The sequence below is a fragment of the Fringilla coelebs genome (assembly GCF_963513975.1).
Source record: "Fringilla coelebs genome assembly, chromosome: 1".
Taxonomy (NCBI): domain Eukaryota; kingdom Metazoa; phylum Chordata; class Aves; order Passeriformes; family Fringillidae; genus Fringilla; species Fringilla coelebs.
Genome location: NC_140028.1, coordinates 119,662,324 through 119,689,560, shown reverse-complemented (window position 1 = coordinate 119,689,560; position 27,237 = coordinate 119,662,324). Strand labels below are relative to the sequence as shown.

Genomic DNA, 27,237 nt, shown 5'->3' with positions numbered 1-27,237 from the left:
TTCAATACATATACATATATATATATGTATATATGTGTAAAGGTACCTTCATAAAACAAGGATTTTATTGTTATTCGCCATATTTGCAAACAAGGGTCTGTGTGATGTAGAGCTGTGCTGCGATTCATGTTATGGAGGCTATCCACCGTGAGCAGTAAGATGTCCGCCCAAAACAAGGGTAAATTTCAGCAAGCTCATAGACTTTGCTATTTTCTTTTGTTGCTGAGCTTGGTTTGGCTTGGGGCGGCGGGGGAGGGGTTGGTGCAATGGGGAGGGGATGTATGGAAATCTTCCACTCCAAAGAAATCGTCCTTCTCTTTTTAAAATTAAATACAATTTCGTGTTCTCTGTCGTAGACTGTTCCCAGCCCACCGCTTTCTTTCGGCTAAATCAGCGACTAAAATTGACACCATAAATTCTACCATAATTGTCAGTAAAATTTTATCTGATTCTATATCTATCTATAAATACATATATAATCTGAGGCGCTAGTAAAACGCAACGGGTTGTATTTATTTGCCAAGGGACATTTAAAAGGAAAAAAAAAACCGCAAAAATGAAGGCAAGGGAAAGAAAAAAGTGGATGACGTTTGAAATAACATATTTTGCATGGGCAATTATCTCTAGCAGGGAATTTGAAATTAACGCCCTGGTAAGGCGAGCCTTCTCACAGGGGTTGTGGAACCACACTTAGCGCTGGACATTTTCTGGTGGAGGCTAATTAACAATCTCAGTTCAAATGTCACTGTCTGAGCAGATTAACATTGTTGTCCGCGCTAAAGAACGTCGGACATTTTGGTTTGGTCCTATTTCCACCGCTCCGGCGGCGAATTTTATTAAAACGGCGTTCGCTCGGCACCGTGCCCCGCTGCCATCCGAGGGGCTCCCTCCGCGCACTGCTAAGCACCAGTTTAGCAAATCACGCCCCGAAGGGGGAAGAAATCCCTACCCTCAGAGAAGCTAAGGCATTTAGGATCTGAATCTGTCAATTTCGGATAAAAATAAGACCAAATTTCCATCACCTGGGGGCTGCGTTTATAAAATCGAGGGGTTGCCTTGGTTCGAAAATAATACCACTCCTCTCCTCGCCTCTGCAGCTGCCCTAGCCCCGCCACATCTGCTGGCGAGATTCGGTGTGCCGTGGAAGAATCTCTCCTCAATAATCTTAAAACATCACAAAATATAAAAGAATCAATATATTTTATTTGGCAAAAAGTTAAATATCATTTCAACACAACGATTTGGTCAGTAGGCCATGAGGTAACTCTTTCAAAATAGACAGTGTACGTTCTGCATTAACATAACTTCCCAGATTTTTTTTCTAATCGATACAAATTTACAATAACCAAATGTAGGTTTTTATAATGTATAATTTATTATCAATAAAATTAACCTTCATTACAATAACCATCAAATCATTCGATTAAAATTCAAACATAAACCATAGGTAGTTACCCTTTTCACATATACGTATAGCTCCGAAATCTGCTAACTGCTCACTGGTGCAAAAACAATATTTAAGCTAGTCTGTTTATTTACTTTTTTTTTTTAATATATAGATTATATATACAACCGACAAAGACAGTACTATATATGTATCAACTGTGCATACTAAAATGACTTGCTTCATATTTTGAGAACCGTAATTCCCAGACATCCCGAACGAACGGTTTTTCTACCTTTTTTTTTTATTATTTTGCATTGGGATATATATAATATATATATTTTACAATCAAAGGTTAACTGTCTAATTATACAGAAAAGACTTAATACACTACAGAGCTATACTCTATGCAATTTTTATAATAAACAACCTGAGTTCAAATTGAATTCTAGCTTACACCATTACATCCGGTACAGCACCCAAGCACATAAATTGAGTCACAAACATAATTACCACAATAAAACACAGTGTTCAAGTATTAGAGCAGAGATCTCTCTGCCACGCAAAAAGCGAATAAAATTAACTACGTAGACTAAACTATACAGTCCGTAAATAGTTGTGCATTATGAAAAGGTAGTTTTTTCTTTTTTTTTTTTCTTTCCATACGTGAAGAAACAGGTAGATTTATACAAGCCAGTTAGACAGACTTTTCGTGCTAATGCCCCCTTTTTCTTTCCTATTAGAAAATTAAAAGTCTTACTGTACCTCTCCTGGCAATCTGGCCTCTGTGACTATCATTGTACAATCATAATCAGAATTTGCCAAGGGAAAAATGAGGCCTGGACCCAGACGCATTGAATGGCAGGGCTCGAGGGGATGATTTTTTTGTTTGTTTGTTTATTTTAACTTTTTTCTTTTTTTTTTTTCCTTTTACTTTAAGCATTTTCATTTAACCCATGTGTCGCCATCATTCGTCCTTCGCTCGATCTTTGTTGATTTTCTTCATTTTCATCCTCCTGTTCTGAAACCAGATTTTCACTTGTCTCTCTGTTAAATTGAGGAGTCTGGCCACCTCGTATCTACGGTCCCTAGTGAGATACATATTGAACAGAAACTCCTTCTCCAGTTCCAGTGTCTGATGCTTGGTGTAAGGGCATCGCTTTTTCCTGGTGGACCTTGCGTGGAGCCAGTTTGCAGCTGGATTATCTACAACGAAAACAACAAAAGTTCAGGCTGAGGGGGAGGGTGGGAGGTGGAGGGAGGGGGCTGGGAGGGAAATCCACGCAGAAAGAGCCCATCAGGTGTCCCGGTATTCGTGTTTAGGACGTGGCTCTCATTTCCCCAGGCACAGAGGCTCGTGAGGCACAATGGACTCCAAAATACAGACGCATGGGGAGGTCACACGCAACCACACGCGGCAAAGCGCCGTTGCCCCCGCCTCCCCTCGCCTTTTTTATTGTTTGGAGATAATACAATTTTTAAATACTTTCTCCTCCTCTCTCTTCCTCACTCTCTAACTCCCTCCCTCCTTCCTGGCCTCCCCACACCTCAAACTGCCAGCCCGGGGAGTAACCAGCCAGATCAACATGTCATCGAAATTGTTTGTCTTTTTAATCTCTACCTTCTCCTGTGTCATCCCTGGCAAAACCCAGGGAGCTGGCGAGTTAATCTACAGCTGGCATAATTAAACCCTCGCCCTCTTAGGACCCTTATTCGCACGGCGTTAATCGCGATAATAATCCCGGGGCGCTCTGCCACCAGTCTCGTAGTCCTGGGAGCATCCAGCCCGGGGTTTTCCACCGAGGAGACGAAAGGGGGAGGGGAGGAACCAAGTCAACGGCGAGGTTTCTGTTCTCAGCCCAGCAATAGCCGCCCTGTCCTGAGAGCGGTCTCAAAAAAGATCTGATTCACATCCAGTGCTTTCTAGGCACCCCTCTCCCCGGCGTCTGCCCACGCCTGGGAGCGCGGCGAGGCAGGAGGATGTGAGCACGTCCTGCTGAGTTTGCTGGGGTGGCAGGAGTGGGGATGGGCGGCTATTGCTTTTCTCTCGCTCGCTCTTTTTTTTTTTTTTTTAATTTTTTTTTTTTTTTTTTTGGTAAGTTGCAGTTGTAGGGTGGGTTTTTGTTTTCCTTTCACCCTGGAAAGCCAGAGCCGTCCTAGATCCCGTTCGAGCCTGAGAAAGGCAGCGCTGGCTTCTGCAGATGGCAGACCCCGGCGGGCTGGCGCAGCGGCGGCGGCAGCGGCCGGTGCTCGGCCGCGTAATTAGCCCCAGCGCCTCGACACCTCCCCGCGGCCGGCGCAGAGCCCTGAAGTCCATTACCCTCGCCGTCCCACTTACTTGGATCGATCTGCGGTTTCTCTCCGTTTGCCTCACTTTCTCCATTGCTTTCAGAGAATGCGCCTTCGTGGCTTTGCTTATCCCTATCAACTGGAGGAGAACCACAAGCATAATCAGAGAGAGACAAAGTGTGAGTGTCAAACGTGGTACAGTCAGCCCTCCTGGCCGCCAGCGGTTCAGGTTTAATGCCGTAATGCCTGCTGGTAGGTAACCCGGGGAAAGACAAGGAGCCCGGCACAGGCTCAAGCCACGAACGCATGTACCTGCCGTCGGGCGGTGCCACGGGCGCCTGGTGGTGCGCGTAGGGGTGGTAGACGGCGGGGACGCCGCTGGCGCCGGCGGGGTGCGCGGGGCTCCAGGGGGGGCCGAAGACGGGCGCCTTGGGCTGGAAGCTGCAGGGGGCCAGCTCGGGGTGCTCGGCCAGCGCCGCCGGCCGCGGCGGCGGCCCCAGCGGGGCGGGGGCGTAGCGGGGCGCCGCCAGCTCGTCCCCCTCCGGCACCAGGAAGGAGTCCACGTAGTAATTGCTGAGGGTCCCGGGAGCCGACATGGCGGGCGGGCGGGCGGCGGCGGACCCGCCGCGGTTCGGGGCTGCGGGTTTCACGTAACAACTTGGTGCTGGCGGAGAAGTAGAGTCAGTAATAAGTTGAGGGCAGCGCAGGCGCCCATTGGCTGCGCCTGTCACGTGGCGGGGGAGCAGAACAATAAAGTATAAATCAGTCCGCGGGCTATTAATGGGTCAGTGTTTTCCAGCCATAATTTTTATAGCGAGGCCATATGTTTTTATGCAAAGGGATATTTGAGTTATACGGCGGGGTTTGTTTTAATTGCGGCCAACTGAGATTAAAAGATCAGATTCCGTATTACAGCCCCCCTCCCCTCTTTCTCTCTCTCTTCCTCTCTCTCTCCCCTCTCTCTTTTTTCTTCTTTTTTTTTTTTTTTTCGTTTAAGCGGACTATTTTATATCAAAATTAATCATCCCATCAGTGGGTCGTGTTCTCCGCGAAAAAAAATCCCGCCACCCTTGTGATCGGAGACCTTCACATAAAATGATACAATAACCGAAGCAATAAAAAGAGCAAAATAGTAGTTGCGGTATACTGTATTTAAATATACATTTATTATATTTCATAAGGAGTTATTGTTTCGGGAGCCACGGGGTTGTTATTAAGTCAGTAACTATGAGCGCGCTCATTTGCATCGCTGTGTTTCACAGCAGTAAAAATTTACGAGTGCTTGGAAAGGTTAAATTATACTATTGTGTTTAGTTTGGGAACCCACTGTAAATAATACCGTTCCGTTCGGCTCAGAGCTGGCAGCGGAAAGCCAAATTCAACGTATCCCCTTTCCGAAACCCCGGCGCAGAGCCGGCCCTCCCCGCCCGGCCGGAGAAGGACAGGGGCAGGCGCTGGCTCGGTATTTAGCCCGGCCCGCACACCAAACTGCACTTCACCACCCCACCCCGCCGGGCACGGCGTGGCAGTGACCGAAACACCCTCCTCGTCCTCCCCGCCGCCCCTGCCCTTGGACCGGGGACCCCTTCGCCAGGCCGGGGAGAGGAGCCGGGGCTGGGCGGCGGTGCGGCGGCGGCCGGAGGGGAGCCGCCGTCCTGGCCGGGAGGGAAGGAGTGCGGGCAGAGCCGGGCGGCGGTATTTATCACCACAATTAATTCTTCAACTATGCAGGGAAGCAGCGGGGAGAAAGGGGAGAAAATGCCCCGTCTCCCCTCTGCCGAAAGGCACCCTGCTTCTCCAGGCGGCTATCAAAGGGGCGTTCGCAGCCGGCCGTCCGGCATTCTGGTGAATCAAATTTATGTGCAAATATAGTTATTTATTTGCTGGCACCTCCTGTGACTGCAGGACACACGCTAGCGGCATCGGAAGCCGAGCGGAGGGTTACAATCCTCCGCAGAAGGAGGGGAGGGTGAGCGGGGGAAAGTAAGAGGCGGCCAGATCCAAGTCCAGTGTTAGGAATTAAAGTAGTGGCTGAGCTCTTGGCAAACATGCCTGCGACTCCCTGGTTTCTCCCTGGCGGACATTCACGCTGTTTATCCCCGTGGCTGGCGAAGGAGCGCGGTCACTAAGATGCAGGGGGCACAAAAAAATCTCCGTGAGAGGCTCAATTTACTCGAAATATCTTGTATTGAAAATAGAGCCCAGCAAATGGTAGGGACGACTGAGTAATTATTAAAATCGCATGTAAATATTGTGGATGCGAAAGTGTGGTTTTAATTAGTTTTGCATCGCTATGTGGGCTCTCTCCCTCTCTCTCGCTCTCCCTTCTTTTTCTTTTCATGTCTTCTCAACAGTTTAATCCGAAATCTTACAGAGGGCCTATTTTAACACCGGCTCTCTCCCACATTCAAAATTACAAAGGCTCATAATGAAACTATTATTCCCCATTAGAGTTCGAAAATCGTGGAACAGTTCAAGATCTCAATAAACAAGGGGGTCGTTATTTTCTAACAATTTTAAAAATGCAAATAAAGGTCTCTCTCTCTCTCTCTCTTTTTTTTCTCCCATTGTATAGACCCTCCGTAATAGAAAAAAATAATTGTATTTCTTTCCTGGAAAGACGGAACTCCACGTCATTTGTATTTATTATTAAGAGTCAGCTGTGGTGAAATGTGATTGTAGAACTTCCTTTTTCCATTCAGAAAAAATAATCCTAGCTGCAGGAGTCCTGGATGTTTATATTCGAATTTGGGTTCTCAACTTCAGCAGCGGGTTTTATTTTTTTGGTTCGTCACCAAAACTAATAGCAAATGAATAACAATAACAATAGCGCTTAAAAGAACGTGACTGCATTTTTATTTCCCCTGTAAAATTCCGCATTTGTTCGCTGCCAACATCCAAGAGGCAGGAGAGGTTGTACAGAAAGTATTAGGAGAAATACAGCAAATAATTTGATCTTTTTCACGTGGTTACGTTGCTGATAATTACGCCGGGTTATTCAACACTTTTATCTCCGTTTAAGATCCATTTTCACCCAAAGTACATTTTTCATACGAGCCACGTAGGCGATTTCTCTTCATCAATTTACTTTGCAAATTACTTAAGGTTTTGGTGACTTACACCTTCGGGGGCAAAAGACCCCAAACAGGCCAGAAACAGACATGGACATGAAAATACTATATGAAACCAGAATTCCCAGGAACGAAGCACTGCTGGAGCGATCGTGTCCGAATAAAGTACTCCCTGTCCTCCATCCCAACATAACCGAACAAGCAGAGCTCCCATTCCGCTAGCTCCAGCACCCGGCTGCATCAGGAATGATCCCGTCGGTTTTTTAAGCGGGGGGAGGACATCTGCAAGCGCTGCTTCATTAGCCACGCACCACAGAGGCGCTCAGCATACGCGGGCGCGGGGCAGGAATTCGCGGGCGTTGGCGATCTCTCCTGAACGGGAAGTTCAGGATCGCCTTTCCCAGGGTTTCCTGCCACGGCAGACCTCTCTCACGGAACCAGTGGTGGTACGAAGCCACGGAGGGGTTTTGGCACAGTGAAGAGAAAAAATGATTCAGAATTTAGAGGAAGCAGTCCAAAATCAGGATGAGGCGATTCAACTGGGAATCAAAAGGGCAGAGGCAAAAGACGCCATACAGGCACACACACAAAAACAGAACTGTAAATACACTCCCCGAAATGTACACAGACACTGCAGATAGCCCGTCAGACCTTGTGTGGAGAGGCAAACATAAGCACTTTAAATTTGACTGCAATGCAGAGCTCTGCTCCTGCCCCGGCCGGGGACGACTGCTTTTCTGAGTATGGCTGAAATCCGCTATCCAAACTATTCTGAGCTCCTTCAGCCCAGCCTGAAGTTTCGAAAAAGTTCTTAGGTTTTACTATTGCTAATTTTTAAAGGCAAACATAATCACGACCGCTAAAAAATAAATAGAAATAAACGAGCAACGAGTGAGTTTTCTGTCCTTTTCCCCGCCCTCCTTTCCTCCGCGAAGGGTGCCCCGCTCCGCGGCCGCGGCTGCGCTGGCTGCTGGCGGAGGGCCCGGCGGGAGCCCGCCCATTGCCCGCGGTCGCGCTGCGAACACAAAAGGCGGCGGTGGCGGCGACGGCAGCGGGCCCGGAGAGGTCGCTGTTGCCCGTTCCGCCGCCGCGGAGAGCCCGCACTGCAATCGTGATCGTAACCGAGGCCTTGCGGGACAGCCGGCGCCCCCGGGCAGCCCCGGCGTAGCGGGCCCGACGGCGGAGGCACGGAGCCGGCGCCGGGCTCCGGCAGCATCAGCCTCCCCAGCACGGGGCCCGAGAGCCGCCGGCGGCCCCGGGCACCCCCGCCGCCGGTGGGTCCACCCGGCCGCGGGCGCTGCGCTCCGGGCCCCAGTTTTTGATGACGCCTGGAGTGGGGCAGGTAGATTTGATCTCTCCCCACCCCCTCCCCCAGGCGCGCTTTCAGGTCTCTTGGTTTTTAATAAACCCAGATTGAAAAATAAAACAGCCACCCACCTCCCCCCGGCCCCCCGAGCTCGACCCACGCCGAGCGGAATGCAAAAACGCACCTGACCTTGAATGCAGCAAACGAGATATATTAAAAACCCGCAAGCAGGCAGGGACTCGCTTTGGAGCTAGCTAACCTTGAAGAACTTGTCAAGCTTCCCCCCTCGGCTGCCGTGTTTATCTGAGGAATCAAAGGAGGCTCCGCTGCAGATGGGAAACAATGGCATTGGGACTTGACGCCTACAGTTCACTTCAGCGCTAAGATTTCTTCGGGTAGAAAGGACCCTCGCACCAAGCATACCTGGTGATGATATCAACTGAAGTAATTAAGGCAGTTTCGTGCTGTAGAGAGAAAGGTGGAGCCCCAACAACATGAAACTACCTAAACCACAGAGCAGTTCTCAGGCGCTAATTATTACTTTCCCCATTGCCGTGGTCCTTAACGCAAGGATCCCGCTACGAAAATAAAACCAGAAACGTGACTAAAACATGCCTCTCGCCCTCCCGCCCACCCCGCCGGCGTCCCTCCGCGCCCCCCGGCCAGCCTCGGGTGGGTTAATGAAAACAAGAGTAAAATATAATAACAACCACCCACACACACGCGCGCGGGCAGCTTTCGCCTTTCCATGCAGATGTAATCGGGGAAAAAAGGGCCGTGCACGACAATGTTACATCACGAAAAGCTAACGGCTCCCAAGAAGCCCGGGTTCAAAGTCTGTCCCCCCCTCCTCCCGGCATACATATACCCTTGCAAGGAAGCGTTAGCTGTCTCGTCTCTTCCAGCCTTCCTTTTGCGTTCCCTTTGTGCAAGACCCTACTAGCTAATCATGCAGCAAGGAAGAGAGGATGCAAAAAAAAAAAAAAAAAAAAAAAAGAAAAAAGAAAAAGGGGGAAAAAAAAAAAAGCCAGCCTGTGTGAAATAAGCTCTTCCACATGCAGCCAGGTAGGGAATAGCCTTGTCTGGAGGGGCCCGCTGGCAGGAAGGCGAGGCTGGGGTCCCCCCCGCCCCCGCCATGATCTCACCTTTACGATTTCTTCTCAGCCCTGAGATAAAGCTAGAATTTTGTCAACGTCCTCTGGAGTTAAAGATCTCCGCACACTTGTAGGTGTTCGATTAACAAAAAGAAAAAAAAAAAAAAAAAGGAAAAAAAAGAGAAGAAATATATCGTTTCCCTACCCTCAAGAAATAGTAATTTGCTTCCTCAGTCTATGCAGTTCCTCAGTCAACTGAAACCACTCGTTCAAGACAGCAACAATCCAGATATACTAGCAAGTCATAAAACTGAACAAAAGCCGACAAACCTTAGAGCACCATCGCTATATGGCCCAGACAAATTACGACCGTCTAGGTAATATTTAAATAGATTCCTAAAGTAATTGCAGGGGGTTTAGGCAACTATTCCTGTTGTAAAAGTTCTCGAAGACATAAAGTAGAACCTGAGGATAAACAGTCACAAAAAGAGGTAAAATTAAAAGGATTCATTCCACGATTTTTTTTTATTCTTCTATGAGAACATAAACATCGTCTTTTTCACGCACAGCAGCATTACAATATTAATTTATTCCGATTTAAGGTAAGAACTAGATATAGCTAGAACTAACATTTATAATAACGATAGAATGCATTTGCTTAAAACAGTATCGGCATTTTAATAATAATAGACATTTATCCATATTTGTATTTATAGCTTTTCCCCTTCTTTCTCTTTTTTTTTAATATTTTTAAATTTTTTTGACCTATATGTTTGACCCTTTAATGAATGTAACTTCACAGTATAAAGGAAGACGAACATATTCTCCCTCACAATCTCAGACTCTGGCTCAGAAAGTCCATCTGATGTTCAGGATATATACTTTCAGTGAAATTAGTGAGGAAAAAAGTGACTATTTTCTTTTCAAGGGGGAATTTCTGTGTGCTTGTCATGCGTTACCAATGGTAACGTTATATATAGACACAAAAGAAAATCACCAAATTCACATATTTAAGCAAAACTACATTAAGTAAATATCTACAACCAGCGAGAGAAATTCAGAGGTAAGTGTAATAATTTAGTCCATGAGTAAAACGAAATCTTTTATACCTTTAAAGAGAAGATATTTCATTTTCCTGGCCAAATTTAAAGCTGTGATATTGGCTTTTAAGGTAAAGTGTAAAAAAAAAAAAAAAAAGAAAAAACATTCTTAACACCCGTTCCCGTGAAACCCTTTTAAAGGATGCCTGCATTTCATTATTTTAAGTCCCGCTTTTCGAAGGAAAAAAGGGGGAGGGGGAGAAAAGGCAAACAGAGAAGGGGAAAGCTCCCAATATATAGAAATATGGCAACGCTTAAATTCTTCATTGTGCAGCTACGTACAGTCCAAGTTACAGCACTTATATTTTAAAAGAATGCACCTTTAGCTAGGATTGTTTACTTTTCAGAGAGACAGATAGGGAGAAACATATTTGCAGCTCCTGAAATGGTATTTTTGTGTTTCAAAGCTTAGAGGAACAAATTGGCCCCGGGAAAGGCTGAAAGAAGAGGGGAGGTTCACACACGGCATTTTGTGCTTTAGCGTGACTTTAGTCCGCCCACCCCCCAAAGTAGCTCTTAAGAGGTTAAGGACATATTGAGAGCGCCTAAAATCGTTAATCCATACAGGTGCGGATGAATACAGCCTAGGAAAATGATACTGGCTCTTTAAACCATAAAGATGTGTTTATAGGTTCATCAAGAGAAATTAAAGTTGGCTGTGAGCTCCCGAATCCTATTCTCTCTGTTCATTTTCTTCAGTTTCATTCTGCGGTTCTGAAACCAGATTTTAACTTGTCTGTCTGTGAGGTGGACTGTGCGGCTGATCTCTAGGCGACGCTCACGAGTCAGGTACATATTGAATAGAAACTCCTTTTCCAGCTCGAGAGTTTGATGCTTGGTATAGGGGCATCGTTTCTTTCTGCCACTTTTTGCCGTGAGCCAGTTTGCTGCATTTTCTCCTTTTGAATTGCCTAGTTTTGAGAAAGTAAAAAATGGACGTTACCATCGGGTAGGAGGCAAAGAGTTGTGGGGGAGAAGGTGGAAAGAGCATCTGTGCGTGTGCCTGTGTCTGTGTGCGCGATGGGCTCACTCCGCCAGATGCGGAGAATTGGAATGTGGGGTGTCCTTGAGGGAACCGAGAGCTTCAGAACGGTTTCCCAAAGGTTTTGGATATGTCCGGGTAAGAACTGCCACTGCTCAAAAACCTCCGGACAGCCTCTGGTGGGGCAGCGTGCCCCGGATTGTAGTTTATCTCCGACCCTCCAAAACGAGCTCCTACCCTCTCCCTGTCGGCCATTCCGAGCCCTTTGGTACTGGGGGCAGTTGCTGAAGGGCCTGCAGTCTTATTTCCTTCCCCCCAGGCACCTGCTTCCAAAAAAACAAAGCCTCCGGGTCTGGATTTTGTAAGCGTGCTACGGAGGTGGAAAACAAGGTGAGCTGGGGAGCCGGAGCCTCCCTGCCTTCAGTCCCTGCCTTCCCGGAGAGCTTCGCCATGGCCTTCTCAATTCCAACCATTTTGGGGAAGAAAAAATACGGTCATAACAATAATAAAAACGTTTTGAGCTGATTTTTAACAGTGGAACTGACTGGGAAAGAGGTAACACCAATCCCTTGATGGCTCGGAGTGGTTAGTGGTTTGGGGTTGGCTCTCTAACAGTTTTTCGCTGACCCTTCTTTTTTTTTTTTCCTTTTCTTTAAATGCTACTTTCCAACGGGTCGCCTGAAAGGAATAAAAGGGCGTCCGAAAGGCGGACGGAGAGAAGCTCCTGCTAAGTCTGCCGTCCGTGGAAGGGGAGTTATTTTTTGCCATGGGGACACGAAAGGGAAATAAATAAGGAAAAGTATAAATAACAGCTCTGTTATTTAGTGTAGATGCTGAAGGATATTCGCCGTGCATTCATCAGTCTAATTTGATAGCAGCTCATAGATGGCACATTTCAGAGCGGTTGTTATTCCGAAAAGCATTCTGGATCGTAAAATATAACTTACCGCGTTAATAGGTTTATTTATTGGCACTGCCTATTGCTTATTTTGGATGCTTTACAAACATCTCTGTTATCTGGTAGGCACCTTCACATCACGGGGGAGAGATTGATCTTGTTTTTCTATATGTTTTAGCAGCATGCAGGCTAAAGTTGCCCATAGCGGAGGCTCTAAGGGTTTTAAACTATAGGATGGACATTAATTTTTACGGCAACCCCATGCCCGAATATTACAAAGTTCAGAAGGTCAGTCTGAGCAGCGCTTCTTGGCAGCCCCGCGGGGCAGCTGGGATCCTCCTTTCGCATTTCAATGCCACTATGATCCTGAACGACTATTTTTTTCTTTCTTTCTTTTTTTTTTTTCCTTTTCTCTTTAATCATCACTACCACCATCACCATTCGCTTACCTACAGGCTCTTTCTCTGGAGAAGCTTTGCTGCTCTCTGACGGAGCTGGAGAGAGATCCTCTGCGGTGGAAGATGAAGCCTGGGTTTCGTCCTCCCTCTGGGAGACGCACGCCAAGGGGCTTGGGGAGCGTTCCTCATCCTCCTTCCTCCCCGGCTCCGGGACGGGAGGCAAAGATGGAGGCGTCTGGAAGCGGCCGGGGGGCTGCGGAGGGAAAGGGGCAGCCCCGGCTGGCCCCGCGCCGTAGTTCTTGGAAGTGCCATAAGCCTGGGAGAGGCGGAAGTAGCCCGGGACGGGGACCCCGCCGCCGCCGCTGGCTGGGCTGACCTCGGCACTCAGCCGGGGGAAGGGAGCGAGGTCTGTGGCGGCCGAGCCCTTGGGGCATTTCTCTGAGTCATAGAGGCAGTAGGAGCTCTCCTCCTTAATGCTTGTAGCGAAGGAGCACGAGGTGGCCTGCTGGCTCTCCGGCTCTTCCATGCGACAGGACCGGGGAGGATCTAGCCACACTTCCATCCCTGACACGTAGGAGTGCGAGTTGGGGACCATGCTTTGAGAAGTACCTTCATTGCGTTTGCCCAGAACAGGGAAAAGTCCGCAGCTTTGCAGCCCGTAGGACAGATCGGACGCCTGTGGCAGGTAGATACCACTGTTGGGATAGTAGCCGCCTCCTCCTCCGCCTCCGCCTCCTGCTCCCGCCGCTTCCCCTCTGCCCGAGCTGATCAGGGAGTCTACCAAAAAAGAGTTTGCAGACGGGCTCTCCGAGCATGACATTGTTGTGGAATAATTTGGCGAAGGGAGCAGATAGCCCTTTCTGGCTGACATTTCTTGTGCAAAACATGCTGAATATGATGAGAGATACCCCCGCACCACGGCAGGCGCCCGCAGCCAATGGAAGCCCGGGCCTCCCCAGCAACCCCTCCCCGTCTGGTTTCGTATGCACAGAGCTGCTCTCAGGTCGACCTCTGAATTTGAAAGATAGATGTATATTAATGTGTAATATGGATTTCCATACACACAGGCGCGCGCACTTCCACCGTATGGGCGAGCGCCTGCGCCCAGGCGGGAGCCGCACTCCGGGGAAGGGGAAAGGGGAAGGGGAAAGGGATAGAGGAAGGGGAAGGGGAAGGGGAAGGGGAAGGGGAAGGGGAAGGGGAAGGGGAAGGGGAAGGGGAAGGGGAAGGGGAAAGAGAGGGCTGTGCTGGTACTGGCTCCAAGTTTTGCTCCCCTCTTATCACACACACCGCTATAAAACAGCCCGGCGGTCCTGATGTTTATTATACCTAGGCTGAAGCCGTGTCCAGATGAAGCTTTTACTATCGCTCCTCTCTCCCCGTGGTTGGGCTTTCCAGAAGCAATGCCCGCTCACCTCCCTCCGCAGCCTATGTGTCACACGAAATTAATAAAGCCACGGCTCGCCCGGTGTTTTATGCTCAGCCTCTGCTCATTTTATTTGATTGTCTCGTTTTTTTAAGAAATAAAAGACGTGTTATTGTTTATCACGGATCATTGAAAACCGTAAAGGGGCCTGGTGCCTCCCGCCTTAAACTACCGAGGAAGGGGGCTGCTTGCAGCCTAACATCACCGCCACGACGCCAGGCTGGGCTTAATTTTCCTGGAGATAAAATGATCGCCGCTGCGCTGAGGAATCTCTTAGGGAGCAATTCCACTCTGGGAGGATTGATTATGCGGTTGCAGCTTCTAATGCTTTAGTTAACGCTGGATTCTTACCGAGGTCTGATTACCATTTAAAATATAAAGCCAGACATATGTCACAGAAAGAATCCAGACGCGAGCAGTTCAAATGGATCCTCGCAGGATGCTGCGTACCGTGTTTATTGATGTGTTTATATTTGGACGATCATTTTTATATCTCCCCTCCCTCCCGCTCCATTTGGGTCTTTTCACTTTCGCCTCTTCAAAAGCATCGTCTCCGTTAAGCAATGTACTAAATAATAGAAATAAGAGTAGCTAGATAAATACCGAGATACTAGACAGCCCAGTCCAGTCGATATGTAATTGTGGCGGAGGTAGCAGACAGATAGCAGACAGGCAGGGACGCAGGCAGAGAGACACATAGATTTCGTAATGAAATGCTTAATGATGACTTGCTTTCACTTCCATCATCTCTCGCTTATGCCATTTTGAAGTCGCCTCACTGCCTGGCCCGCGGAATCAAGGGCACTTTAGTTCAAGGGGAGCCTGCGGCTGCCTAGTTCCCGCTGCCCATCCCTAAGGAGCATCACTTGCTCCTCTCTCCCTCACTCCGCCTGGAGAAGCAGCCATCGGCCGGTTTCCGCTTCCAGCAGGTCGGGCGGCCGAGAGCCGCCGCCGGGCACCCGGCTGCCGTGTCCGGGAGAGCACCGGCGGCGGTGCTGGGGCCGCTGCCCGCGGGGCGGGGTGGTGCCGGAGCAGGCGCGGCGCCCCGAATTCCCCGGCCCCTACCCTCGGCCTTCGAAACCCCCAGGGAGCACTTCTTCCCCCTCGCCCCACGGATCTGTCAAGCCCCACGTGGTCTTGTCTCGCAATATTTGCCTGCCACGGGCAAAAGCTTTTTTTCCACAGCGTGACATTCCCCTGGAGGAATCCCTCCTCGCGGCAGGAGGGCAGTGTCCCTTCCCGCGGGGGCCTCCCCAGCGTCCCTCCGCGCCGCCGGGAAGCACCAGGGCAGGCAGGGGATGCTACAACTTTGAAACACCCATAAAATCTCTGTGGAAAGGCGCCTGATTTTTCCAGCGTGGTGGGGCTAGCATCACAGCGCGAATTCCTTCTGACCGGCCCGTGGGATGCGATGGCAGGGGTAGATCTCCCAGCCTATAGAAGCCCTTCGAGGTTTTTCTCCTTCCATCATTTCCTCCTGTAACATTGCTTGTGATTTCCCAACCCGACTAACTTCGGATGTGTTAATGTGCGATGGACGAACCCTTATCAGATTCCTATGAGGGCCATATCATTACTAACAAAATTAATACCACATAAGGAACTGGTTTATTGGCTGGTATACAGGAAGGCTATTATCAATAGGCTTAGCTTCATAAATACAGATCTAAATAAAAAGAAACGTGAGCCCAGAGCCGCCTTCCAAATACATTTCTCTACACAAGTCAGGTATAAAAATTACTCTGGGGAAGTCCGCTCTTGCGGTATGTTTATTTTCCATTTGCCAAATTAAATAGAAACGGATTGCAAATCTAAAAGCCATACGGAATGGAGGAGAAACGCTTGAAATCATTCCAAAACTGTTTTTAAAATAAGCAGCTCCCTTTTAAAAATGGGATTAAAGTGAAGGAAAGTACTATAAAAAGTACTCTGCAGTCCTCGTCAGCCGAAATGACTGGGAGTGCATCGATGAGACGCGAGTTGGCTTCTCCTCCCTCTGCGACCTGATGCAGGGGAATCAGACAAAAGGCACGGAGGCCGGTGAGATTTTTTGAAGGTGTTCTTTAGCCTTCCCGTTTAGGTTTTGCAGCAGTGGGTTACCCCACCCCCGTGTCAGGTCCCGCGGGAGCTGCCGTGGGCTGTTGTGTTGACCGCAGTAAACGGAGCCGGTTTGATGGTCAAGGCACCGACCCCGGCTAGATCATGAACTCAGCTCGGCGCTGCATTATCTCCGCTTTCTTTAATCGCTAACAAGGCCAAGGCAAATAGTAACCAGCATCATCAAACCCAGCGAAGTAAAACTAATAATGTTCGCTTGATTCGTAACTATAAAAGATAATGGTCAATTCTGACTAAACTGAGCTAATTTGGCATGCGCTGAGTGCAGCTACTGCGTTACCAGCGCTTAACAATGTGTCCCTTGGAACTTAACCCCTATTTAAAAGAAATTTTAAAGAATATTGTGGACGCCAGGGGACGAGAATTACTTTCTTTTTAATTCTACTTCTGTAAGTAAAGCTATCCGAGGGTCTATAAAACCGAGCAAATAAAATTCTGATAAATATCAAAGCCAGCGAGAAGGTGTTTTCGTGGAGAATCTAAATTCATGGCGTACATAGACAATACTATCAAAATAAAATTTTATTGATCTAAGAAAAATATAATAGATGCATTAATAGCGTCGTTAAGCCGTTTTATTGGTTGAACTAAAATTAAAAACAAAAAGGGAATAAATAAAAACCGACAGCTCAGCCTAAGCAAACTCTGACTGGAAATCTCAAAACGTATCGTGTTAAACCATGATTTATCTTTTTATTATTGGCCCGTATAACCCAAAAGATCAGCGCTGTTAATCCAGAGACGCATTTTGCGAGCTAATTAAAATATGCTTTTATTTGTAGACATGGGCAAGCTGCAATTTGTGAAAACGTAAACGGCCTTGCAGTCTGTGCGGGAGTGCATGCGCCGCCTATCTGAGAATACAGCCGTGGACTACATTTTATACAGCTCCAAAAATTAATGCGATCAGACTATAGTTATTTAATATTGGAACTGTCAGCTCCCTGGAACGTGTGTGTGTGCCAGATTCCTCTTTTTTCTTTTTTTCCTTTTTCTTTTTTTTTCCTTTCCTTTGGATTTGCTCCAAAGAAGGCGGATTTCAGACAGGAGGTTTAGGAACAGCGTCTGTGCCAAGTTAGGTGACAAATGACGGCCCCACTAATTTTATCTTTACTAGAAATTCTTTCACGCTGGTGGTGCTGCTGGGGAGGTTGGCTTGTTTTGGCGGATTATCTTGTTAAAAATTAGGCTGCGATTTAATTTTATTCCAGCCATCCGGAGGCTTGCTCGCCTAACTATGTTTTATATTATACATGTATCGTTTTACTTATTTGGATTAGGAACATATTTTGCGAGTAATTCTGACGAGTTTCAAATGCTGGTGTGCGGCAGGACAAAATACACCCAAACCAATTCATTAGGGCTTTATTTCCTCGCCGTTTTCCGGCACTGACGAGAACAACGGGGCTTTCTATTGTCCAGAGAGCCCCAAACACCATGCAGAAGCAACAACGGTATCGGGTTATACATGTGTGGGGAAAATACTGCATGCCCAAGTCTGTCTTTTAAGTGTACCCTTTCTATTGCGAGAGATGAGCCGCACAGCTCTATTAAGCATTTGAAACTGTAGCCTTTCTCCTTTTTTTTGTAGCTGTCTTCCCTTTAAGGAAGATCTGAATGCATATAGATTTTTTTTTTTTTTTTTTTGGTTGTGGTATAGCTTGGCTGTCAGACACACACGTTGGCCAGAAGTTTCGATTTCAGAGCATTTAATGAAAAGATTGTGACCCAAACAAAAAAAAAAAATTAAAAAAAAATATAGACAACAAAACACAAACCCAATGAGCTTATGAAAAAGCCTCCCAGGGGTTTGGATGTGGTATGTGAGCTGAAGTTGAGTACACGATTAATTAAACACAGTGTAGACACTGAGCTGGCTTCCCCTCTTCCCTCCAAAACATGCAAACCCAAATAATGTGAAATAATAAACAGTTATTGTAAGAAACAAGCTTGTTTTTTTAAAATATTATCCTATGACCGCGGCCGTCAGTAAACAATTCGTAACCAGAGGGCGCTTTAACTGCTGCTGGGGTCCCTTTGATTTATTCAGCCAAGTATTGAATGGGACAGGGAAACAACAAGGGGAAAAATAAATATTTGATCAAATATGCGGAGTTTAACTTGACTGGTGTAAAATGAAATGTTGCAAAGGGACCCTCAAATCTCCCTGCTTCTCACGTGGCTTCATGCGTCCTGGCAATGCGGAGGGAAGTCAAAAGGGATCAACATCCCCGAGCTTTTAATGGAGCATCTTTGATGAAATCGATAGGTTCCAATAATCATCTGAAACTGCTCTCTGTCGACTGAGCATGTGCTTTTAACTACACTTGCAACAGTCCCCTGGAACCACAATTTAAAAAATACTGCAGGCAACAGGCATAATAGACATAGAAGATAAAGGATAAAATCATATTTTTAGTTTTTGGGGCAGATATTTTAAACTCTGCCCTAAGAAACACGTGTATTAAAGTATGTAGCCAAACCAGTATCTTCTCCATACAATACCACCTTCCCGCCCACCCTTCTCAAATGGAGACATAAGAAAAACATGTGAAAATTTTATGGGCATGAAAAGTAACCTGGAGTTAGGGGTACTCGTAGAGAGGATAGAGTTTCAAAGCTACAATCCAGAGCAGCCCTGAGCACACGAGAATGAGTGACTATTGTTTGTTTACAGCACATGTGCTGATTAAGAAAGAAAGAAAGAAAGAAAGAAAGTTGAAATCTAAATCTGGTCTTGCACGAACATTGACTTAATATGCAATCACATAAACAGTTTTTTAGCATAAGTATGTCAAAGTTGTTTACCACAATCTGTGTCCAGCTGCAAGGAAGCAGACTACCCTTTAAAGTTACCAAACGACCCTAACTAAACTATAGTTCAAGACTAATAAGATCGTCAGAATTGTCTGTCATTTGCAGACTGTGTTGCCATAGATCTATTTGATTGAAGACACCTACTGTTCCACACATAAATGTCAAGTTTCATAATATTTCCAATGCTACACTCCTTTTTTTTCCTCCTTTTTTTTTTTTTTTTTTTCTTCTTTTTAATAAGTGGAAGAAAGCTACAAGTTACGCTGAAAAAATATTTCCAGATAACGTGGATTTTCCACGCGGCTGGCCAAAACTAAGAGAAAATAAAAGGTCAACTGCAGCTTCGAAAGTCCCTTCTATATTATTTCACATCCTAATCACCAACTTTTTGCATCCTTTCCCCTCCCTGCATTTCTTTTCCACGGTGCTCAGCGGTCAGGGCAAGGGCCACCCCACATCGCAGGGTACCATTCCGGTCACCGCACACTCCTCACCGTTCTCCATGCCGGATAGATGTATAAAACACTTACCTTCGCGCATTTCCTAACCCAAAGCCCAGAGGCTTTAACTCCACCGAGTAGCCCCTACGTCTCCCCCCTCCCCCGGCATCCCGAGCGGCTTTTTGTACAGCGGAGCCCGGTAAGTGCAATAATTATCCGTGTGGCTCCAGGGATGCAAAGTGAACAAAGGCCAAGATTTTCTCTTTTTTTTTTTTTTTTCCCTTTGCAGGGCTGCTCCCCTTGCCCCGGGCGGCTTTGACATTGATCTGAAGATCGCCATCTTGTGGCAAAGCAGCCCCTAAACCGCGGCCGACGTCCGTCCGTCCGTTCGTCCGTCTGCGCGCCCGCCCGCCCGCCGGGGCCCCGCGGCAGGACGGCGGGCGGGCGGGGGGACGGACAGACGGCGGCGGAGAGCAATGGTGGCTCACCTCCCGGTGTAAAAACCTCTGGGCGAACCTCCGCTGCCTTTGGAGCGATGCGTTTGGTACAGGCGAGCGGACGAGTCACGGACAGTTTTTATGGCCGCAATGTCACAGCAACACAGAGGATGCGATTTTATTGGGCTAGGAAATCCAAACCCCGACCACAGAAACTCCATGTTTTTACTGTCTCTAGGATTGGCTCTGAATACCAGTTAATTTTTAACCAGGAAAGGAAGCTTGTAGGCTTAACTTTCATTGCCATTCAGCTCTCCATCCACCCCTCTATCCCTCTCTCACCGTCTGTCCATCCATGTGTCTGTCTCCTTTTAACTGGCATTTCCCCTTGCATACTAGACAAACAAACAAACAAAGTCCCCTCTTCTCCCCTTCACTTTTCGACATTCCCTTTGGGCAAACGTTGTCTGGCCGGGTGGCGGTGGTCAACAAAGGCCCAAAGTCAGTAAGTCCTTCACCTCAAGGTTATGGGTGATGTCCAAGCAATACAGAAGTTCAAAGCCAGTAAACAATGCAAAAACAGAATCCACTTTCTTCTCCTGATTAGGATCAGGGTCAACATTAAAGATGCAAATACTCTCCTCAAAACACATTCCTATCTCAGCTATTGTTTGGTGTTTGGGGTTTTCTCCCCCCTGCCCTCTCCAACTTTCTCCCTCCAGCCCTCCTCCCCCCGCTGCCCGCCTCAGTCCCCCCCCTCCCTGCCTTGGAGATCAAGGACAATTTCAAACAGTCCATTTCCACCACACTGCCATGCGGATTCTTTTCCCCAAAGACAACAATTTTCTTAGGGCTCTCAAATTCTGGCCACATCCATCAGCTGGCTCGAAACTCCCCTTTGCTGCCAGCTTATAAAACGTGTCCCAAATGCTACCGACAAGCGTTTCTCCTGGGCACATGTGGCGGGGAGCAAACAGCAATGGCACATCCAACCCTGGAGCGCAGGACCTTGCCCCACCGGTGCTGGCAGGAGAAGGAGAAGGCCTAACACGTAGCGAGCTATGTACACACTTAATTTTCCTTTTCCTGTGACCCGCTGGAAGTATGCTCAAACAAGCCTATGTTCACTTGTTAACTCCAGAGTAGAAGGTTTAACGATGAAGTTCACAAAAGAAGTAATTCGCCCCAAATGGCCGAAGAAGGTTCGGAGGAATTTCGGGTCTCAGAGTTACATCGGATAAAAGAACATGTAGTAACGTAACACCAGAGTAAAAATATAAAGTTTCCTTTTTTTTTTCCTTTTATTTTCCTTGTGCGCTGTTCCACTGTATACATGCAACCAAATACTTGCGCATATTAAAAGAAAACTGTATATACATATAGATGGTACATATTGAAAACAGTGACGTCATATAAAGATATTGCATTTTGTGAATTGTGACAAAGAAATTACATCCATTTGGTAAAATTTATTAGTCAAAAACATTCTTATCACCACTTTGTTGCACATATAAAGAAATCCCACACCCTTTAGCCCCAAAGGAACAATAAAAAAAAAAAAATACCAACCGAAAAAAACACCACTGAAAAAAAAACCAACCAGGGGGGGAAAAAAAGGGCATTCGAACAAAATAGGTCATGGTTTTGTTTTTTTTTTATTATTTACAAGTCTTGTAAAACACCATTCCTGTATGAAATATACATTCAGATATTCTCGACAGCAAATTACCTCAACGATAGAACACGGTATCCTTTGTAAACTGATAAAGAATTTTAAATATTTTCCTTTCTTTTCCTCTTTTTTTTTTTTTTTTAATTGCATTTTTTCACACTTTGGTTCCTGCAGGGAAATATATATATTTATAGATATTTAAAATAAGTTCAAACAACTCTCCATTCTTTGCATACGTCGACTGGGCGACAAAGTAGAGCTCATGACATTTAAAGTAGACAACAACAAAATTACCATATTTACATTGTTTGGCTTCTGTTTAAAATCCTCACCAGTCACCTTTAAACGAACATGCAATCGAGTTATTTTAATCATCCAATGTTAGTGCATTGCACAACTCCAAGTTTCAATTAAGTGTTGTGTGGTATTTGCTAAACTGTCGTTCTCCACAGGTATTTCCTGAAGAAAGTTTGTGAGCCAGAAGCCAGAAGGTTAGTTTCCTTTAAGGAGTTGTTTCTTTTAAAATGCTGAAATTCACACTTTTCTGCCGATTTATTTTTAGTATTTGTGTATGATTTGTCTCCAAAAAGATGGCAACGCATAGTCTGTCGTCATAAATAAAACAAGAGCTAATTAAATTTTTCTAATTTTATTTTTAGTGATTGTTTCTTTACGACATATGGCGAATTTATACCTGATTTTTAAAAGTAAATAATTAATTTTTTCATTTCGGTCTTTTTTCCCCTCGCCCCCATCCCATCCCACACCCCCAAGGGAAACACTACTATAACCATCACTACATCCATATTACAACTACTCGCGGTTGGCCCCAGGAAGGTGTGGACATGACATCCCCCCCTTTCTTTAGTTATGCATGTGTGTGTGTGTGTGTGTATGTGCGTGTGTCCGTCCTTCAATTCCTATTTCCAACCCATGAGCAATGGAACACTGCCTCTAACCCAGATATTTTCATAAGGAAGAACAAAAGATTATATCTCAGAGTTTATATTCTGCAGTGGTCCTGGTTGGGTGAGCCCGACCTGGCAATCTCCAGACAGCTGTTCCACAGCAGCGCAGGGGCGAGAAAGGGCCGAGGATGGGCGAGTCCGGGGATGGAGAAGGACCGTCCCCGCCCGTGCCTGCCGAAAGCGGTGGCAGGGTGAGCCGCAGTGCCTGGAAAGGTAAGAGGTATGGATTTTGCACTCAGAGGTGACGTGCACGTTTAGAAATGGATCCCATGTGTGTCAAAATCAAATCGATTCCAGTTGATATGTAAATATATATATAAAAAAATCAACATCGCAGTTCCAGAGTAGGTTTACATGCGTGTAAAACCTTAGCTTCTTCTAGTCCCGTCAGATACACACCTCCTTCCTCCACGTAACCCCGTGGCTTGACCTTGTCAAGGGCGAAATCTGAATTTAATCTCGTCTTGAAAAACGCTATGAGTTTTAAAGTAGTGGATTAGCTGAGTAATATTGTAATCGGTCCCTGTTAATTTTTTTTTCTTTCATTCTTCTGTTCTGAAACCATATTTTGACTTGACGGTCGGTCAGATTGAGCATTCGGGAGAGCTGGAGGCGTTTCTCTTTGTTTATGTAGACACTGAAGAAGAATTCCCTTTCTAACTCTCTAATCTGGTATTTGGTGTATGGGCATCTCTTTTTACGCGTACGTTGTCCACCTGTGGAGCGAAAAAAGGCAGAAACATTTGAGACCCGGCCGTGGCCGGCGGCGGGGGCTGAGAAGGGACGGGGGTACTCTCAGGGAAAGCACGTTAACGTGGAAACGACGCGTTTTGCCCTCTCCGGGGTCGGAGTTGGTGCGTCTGGGGCTTGGCGCCAGCCCTCCGCCTTGGCGGGTGCGTGCGGCCGGGCCCGGGACCCGCCGGCACACCCCGGCCCCTGCAGCGCCGCGGCCCCGGGCAGCGTGCAGGGCGAAACCCCCGCCGAGACGCGAGGATCCGGCCTCGCTTCCTCCGCGGGGAGGGCAGCTGGAGGAAAGAGCGGTGGCGGGGGGTTCTTGCGGATTTCACGAGCCGGAGGAAAGCCTTTGTAGGCTGCTCCGCCGGGCGCCACCCCGCACGCGGAGCTGCCCAGGGAGCAGCCATCACCTGGCTGCCCGCAGCGGGCAGCGCTGCAGCGGGCGGGGGGGCCCGCGCCCAGCCCTCCCCGAGCCCCTACCCGCTTGGATCTCGCCCTCCTTCCCCGGCCTAATCCCGTCCCTGCGTCCCGAGCAGAGGAAAACCCCTGAGCCCAAGGCTGAGGCGTCTCCTTCTCCCCCTAGCCGGCTATTTTCAAGCGCGTTCTCCACCGCATCGAGGTATTCTCCTCTCGATTAGCCATTACGGTTTTAAAGTTCATTAAGCAGAATATAAAAGGTTTCAAGGTTCAGGAGCTCTTTACATTAAACATAGCTGCTATGCCTTTAAAAACTTCCTTTTCTGGTACAGTTCATTGTCGAGGTATTTTTTTCCCCGGCCGTATACTAGCTTTGCCTTTTAAAAAGCCCACATAAAAAAATCAGACTTTGACAGATTGAATAACAATTGTAAGTAACAAACTGTTGGACAGAAGGCAACACGTAATTGCCACAGTGCCTTAGTAAAATGGCTTCCTTTAGACAAAAAGGCCAGCTTTAGGTTAATTTGCTTCTTTTAATATATTGCTACAGTTCAGGCGGCTACTTTATCTGTTAAACGCTATTCTAGCGCAATCGTTAAAACGGCGAGGGCTTTGAATTCAGCTCCTAACTAGACTTCTGGTGCAACACATGGCTTTTATAAAATCACTGGATTACATTGATATCAAAGGAGTCAGGATCTCCTTTTTTGCCGAATTTACAGGCACAGAACTAACGTTATTATATTTTCAAGAGCTGACCACGGAACTGTTTTGTGTTTTTTTTTTTTTTTTTTTTTAAGCAGAAAAAAGAAAAAAAAGGAGAAGAAAAAGGAAAAAAAAAAAAATTAGGCATCCATTGCCCGGTGGGTATTTCACGGCCAATTTCAGCACTAAACACGTGATCTTGCCTTTTATAACAAAGTTTTGTTGGGGGAAATCTAAAGGCCCTTCATAAACCTTATATGCTTATAAAACAGCATATAAAAATTTAACAGCGGCGGTGCGCTAGATTTCAAGCTGCCTTTCCTAAAAGCGCTCCGGCGCTGCCTTTATACGTACTGGAACTGCCGGATTTCTCCTCATTGTTGCCGGAAGATGACTCGGGGCTGCTGCTGCTCTCCGGCCGCCTCCTCCTCTCCTTCTCCGCCGCCGTCGCCGCCGCCCTGCCGCAGCCGCCCTCCGAACTTGAAGTTGCCGCCGCCGCCCCGGCGGCCGCGGGCGCCTTCTCGCCACTCTTGTCTACCGGGTAGTCCGCCGAGGCCAGGTTTTCCGCCGTGCCATAAGCCGTCTCGAAAAATTGGTCGAAAGCCTGGGGCAGGACCCCGTTCCTGCCCACCGTGCTATAGAAATTGGAGGAGACGTTGGTGCTGGGGTGGTAGACGTTAGCTGTGTTTTTGCCGAACATCTCGCCCATGCTAGCAGTGTTGGTGGCAGGCAGGCAGTCTCTGTGCATGATCTCCTCTGCGGAGTAGCAGTGGGGCAGATTGTTCCTGGGGTGCCATTTACTGGAGGGATCAATGGCATATTCCCTGAAGGTAACTTCTCTCACAGGTTGGACCTGGGGTAGGTTGGAGGAGTAGGAGTATGTCATAGGGCGAGAAGACGGGGTTTGGGGCAAAAAAGAAGGGAGGCTGGAAAAATCAGGACCCGAGACGTAGTAAGTACAACTTGGCAAATACATGTTAGAGGAACAAGGAACACGCTCATCAAAATCCATCATTAGGGCTACCTCGGCTTCTCCGCATTAGCTGAGCTTAACATGATTCTCTAACGCAGCTGCCCCTTTGAAGCGGATCCGTGAAGTAAGAGATGGGGAGACGTAGGCTGACGTGGAGAGCTCTCCCGGCGGCGGCAGGGAGGTGCGGTCACGTGGCCCGACGTTGACATTGACGAGCGGCGGGCCCGGGCCCCGCTCCCTTTGTGGCCGTCGCGGGGGAAAGCAACAGCTCGTCGCCAGCGCCCAGGGGCGAGCCGAGCGCAGGTTGGCCCGGGGGGAGCCCAGGGGGACACACAGCCGCCCTGCCACTGCCCCAGACTTAGCCGCCCGGTCCCTGGCACCCTCTGGCTCTGGAGCAGAGAGGCTTATCAATTCCCCCCAGGGTTAGGTGAGACCTTTCTGTTTGTTTGTGGGCTTGCTGGGGCGTTCGGCGGCTCGCTGGCAGGCTCCGAGAAGGAGGGCACCGTAGTAGAGATGCACGCACGCTTTCTTGCGGAAAGCTGCTTACGAGGAGGAGGAAAACGCTCCTGAAGAAAACGTCTTTTTTTTTTTTCCTTCTTTTTTTCTCTCTCTTTTTTTTTTTTTTTTTTTTTAGGATCGGTTTGAGCTTTCCCTCCTCCCCCCTAAAAAAAAAAAAAAAAAAAAAAAAGCCCTCACTTTTCAGGGTTTTTCTGGAAACCTTACTAGGAAGAATGTGCCAGGGTCAAGTCTTTACTGATTTTCATGGTGAATAGATTACATGCTTGCATTCATGTTCACTTCCGAAGCGCTTAGTGTCTTCCTTCCCTTACTTACATATTAACCTCAAATACCCCGCGCGGCTTCAGCCAAGCTTTACTGGAGGTAGTTAACAATGTCGGGTCCCCGGGACGCAGGTTTTCCTTCCTCACCCTCTCCAAATCATCCCTTGCCTCAGTCGCAACGCCAGAAAGCCAGCAAACCCTCTAAAGTGCAGACCACGGAGCTAAAGACTGTTTACTGATCTCTCCGCCTCAACTCTGCGACTAAATGCTTGGAAAACCAGCGGATATTGGGCTACCCCAGCCTGACAAATATTCCGAGTTTAATTGCCAGAAGCCTAGTTAAAATTATTTGACATACTGTTAACCCGTAGGAACAAACTCGCCGTACCGAGATACTTTCCTTTTAGCTTTGTGTCGTCGCTGAAGGCTGACACCCAGGGAGACCTATTTTAAAAACCTGGTTAAACTTTTACTATTGTTGCATGAAAGGGATGATATAGAAAGCGGATTGTACAGGGCAGAGACGAAAAAGTACTTTTCTGCCAATAAAAATGCACACCCCTCCGAATGAGCGGAGCCAAAGAAAACACAGAAATACGCCAAAGAATACAGCACCTTTTGAGGCACGGACATCCCTAAGCTCTCGGAAAAAGTATTTTTTTGCTCTTCTGATGCTCGATTTCAGAAAAGAAATATGTGTGTTCCGGCTGGATTTTATCAAAATAGAAAAAGAGGGTGGCAAACGGCTATTGTGAAGTCGGTACTCTTAGGAAATCAGTCGTAGTTCAAGATCCATGCCCCCGTGGACTTGGGAGGCTAGTGGAAGGGAAACGAAAATGTTAGGGAAATAATATTTGGATTTTCCCCCCCTCTTCCTCTGCAGTGCTGTGGAAGTATTTATATATCCGGAGAAAGTTCTCTACTAAATTCTGGAGATCCTCGGTATTTAAATGTCAACATCGATTTGTTTATTTATTGCTTAGCTTATCGTAACCGACTCAATAACAAATCTAATCATGTTATGCAGAGAGAAAATATTCTCATTATGTATTTCCCCTACATTATAGTTAACTATTGCGTTTGAATTCAAGCTGTAAATTCAAGATTATCAAGTAATTACTTTGTAGTGGAGTAAACTAATTTATTAGCATTAATGTTTATATGCCTTTTTCTTATTTTACAAGGGTTACCCTTCACAAATCAAATGCTCCGGACGTATCCC

General features: G+C 47.2%; 3 protein-coding genes across 3 annotated transcripts; all 3 read right to left on the bottom strand.

The window, feature by feature from the left end:
* Positions 1-2,234: 2,234 nt before the first annotated feature.
* HOXA9 (homeobox A9) lies at positions 2,235-4,269 on the bottom strand (the record flags this gene model as incomplete). The annotated part of the gene is made up of 2 exons (XM_084211679.1): positions 2,235-2,590; positions 3,723-4,269. The coding sequence occupies 2 exons, from the start codon at positions 4,267-4,269 to the stop codon at positions 2,352-2,354; spliced, it is 786 nt and encodes a 261-aa protein (XP_084067805.1). The 3' UTR covers positions 2,235-2,351.
* Positions 4,270-10,880: 6,611 nt separating this feature from the next.
* On the bottom strand, positions 10,881-13,393 carry HOXA10 (homeobox A10; the record flags this gene model as incomplete). The annotated part of the gene is made up of 2 exons (XM_084216719.1): positions 10,881-11,155; positions 12,574-13,393. 2 exons carry the CDS (start codon positions 13,391-13,393, stop codon positions 10,881-10,883), a joined length of 1,095 nt encoding a protein of 364 aa, XP_084072845.1.
* A 9,490-nt stretch (positions 13,394-22,883) lies between these two features.
* Positions 22,884-25,300, bottom strand: HOXA11 (homeobox A11; the record flags this gene model as incomplete). Its single annotated transcript, XM_084221943.1, has 2 exons — positions 24,615-25,300; positions 22,884-23,116 (listed from the first exon to the last, which is right to left on the bottom strand). Exons 1-2 carry the CDS (start codon positions 25,273-25,275, stop codon positions 22,884-22,886), a joined length of 894 nt encoding a protein of 297 aa, XP_084078069.1. The 5' UTR covers positions 25,276-25,300.
* Between the last annotated feature and the right edge of the window lie 1,937 nt (positions 25,301-27,237).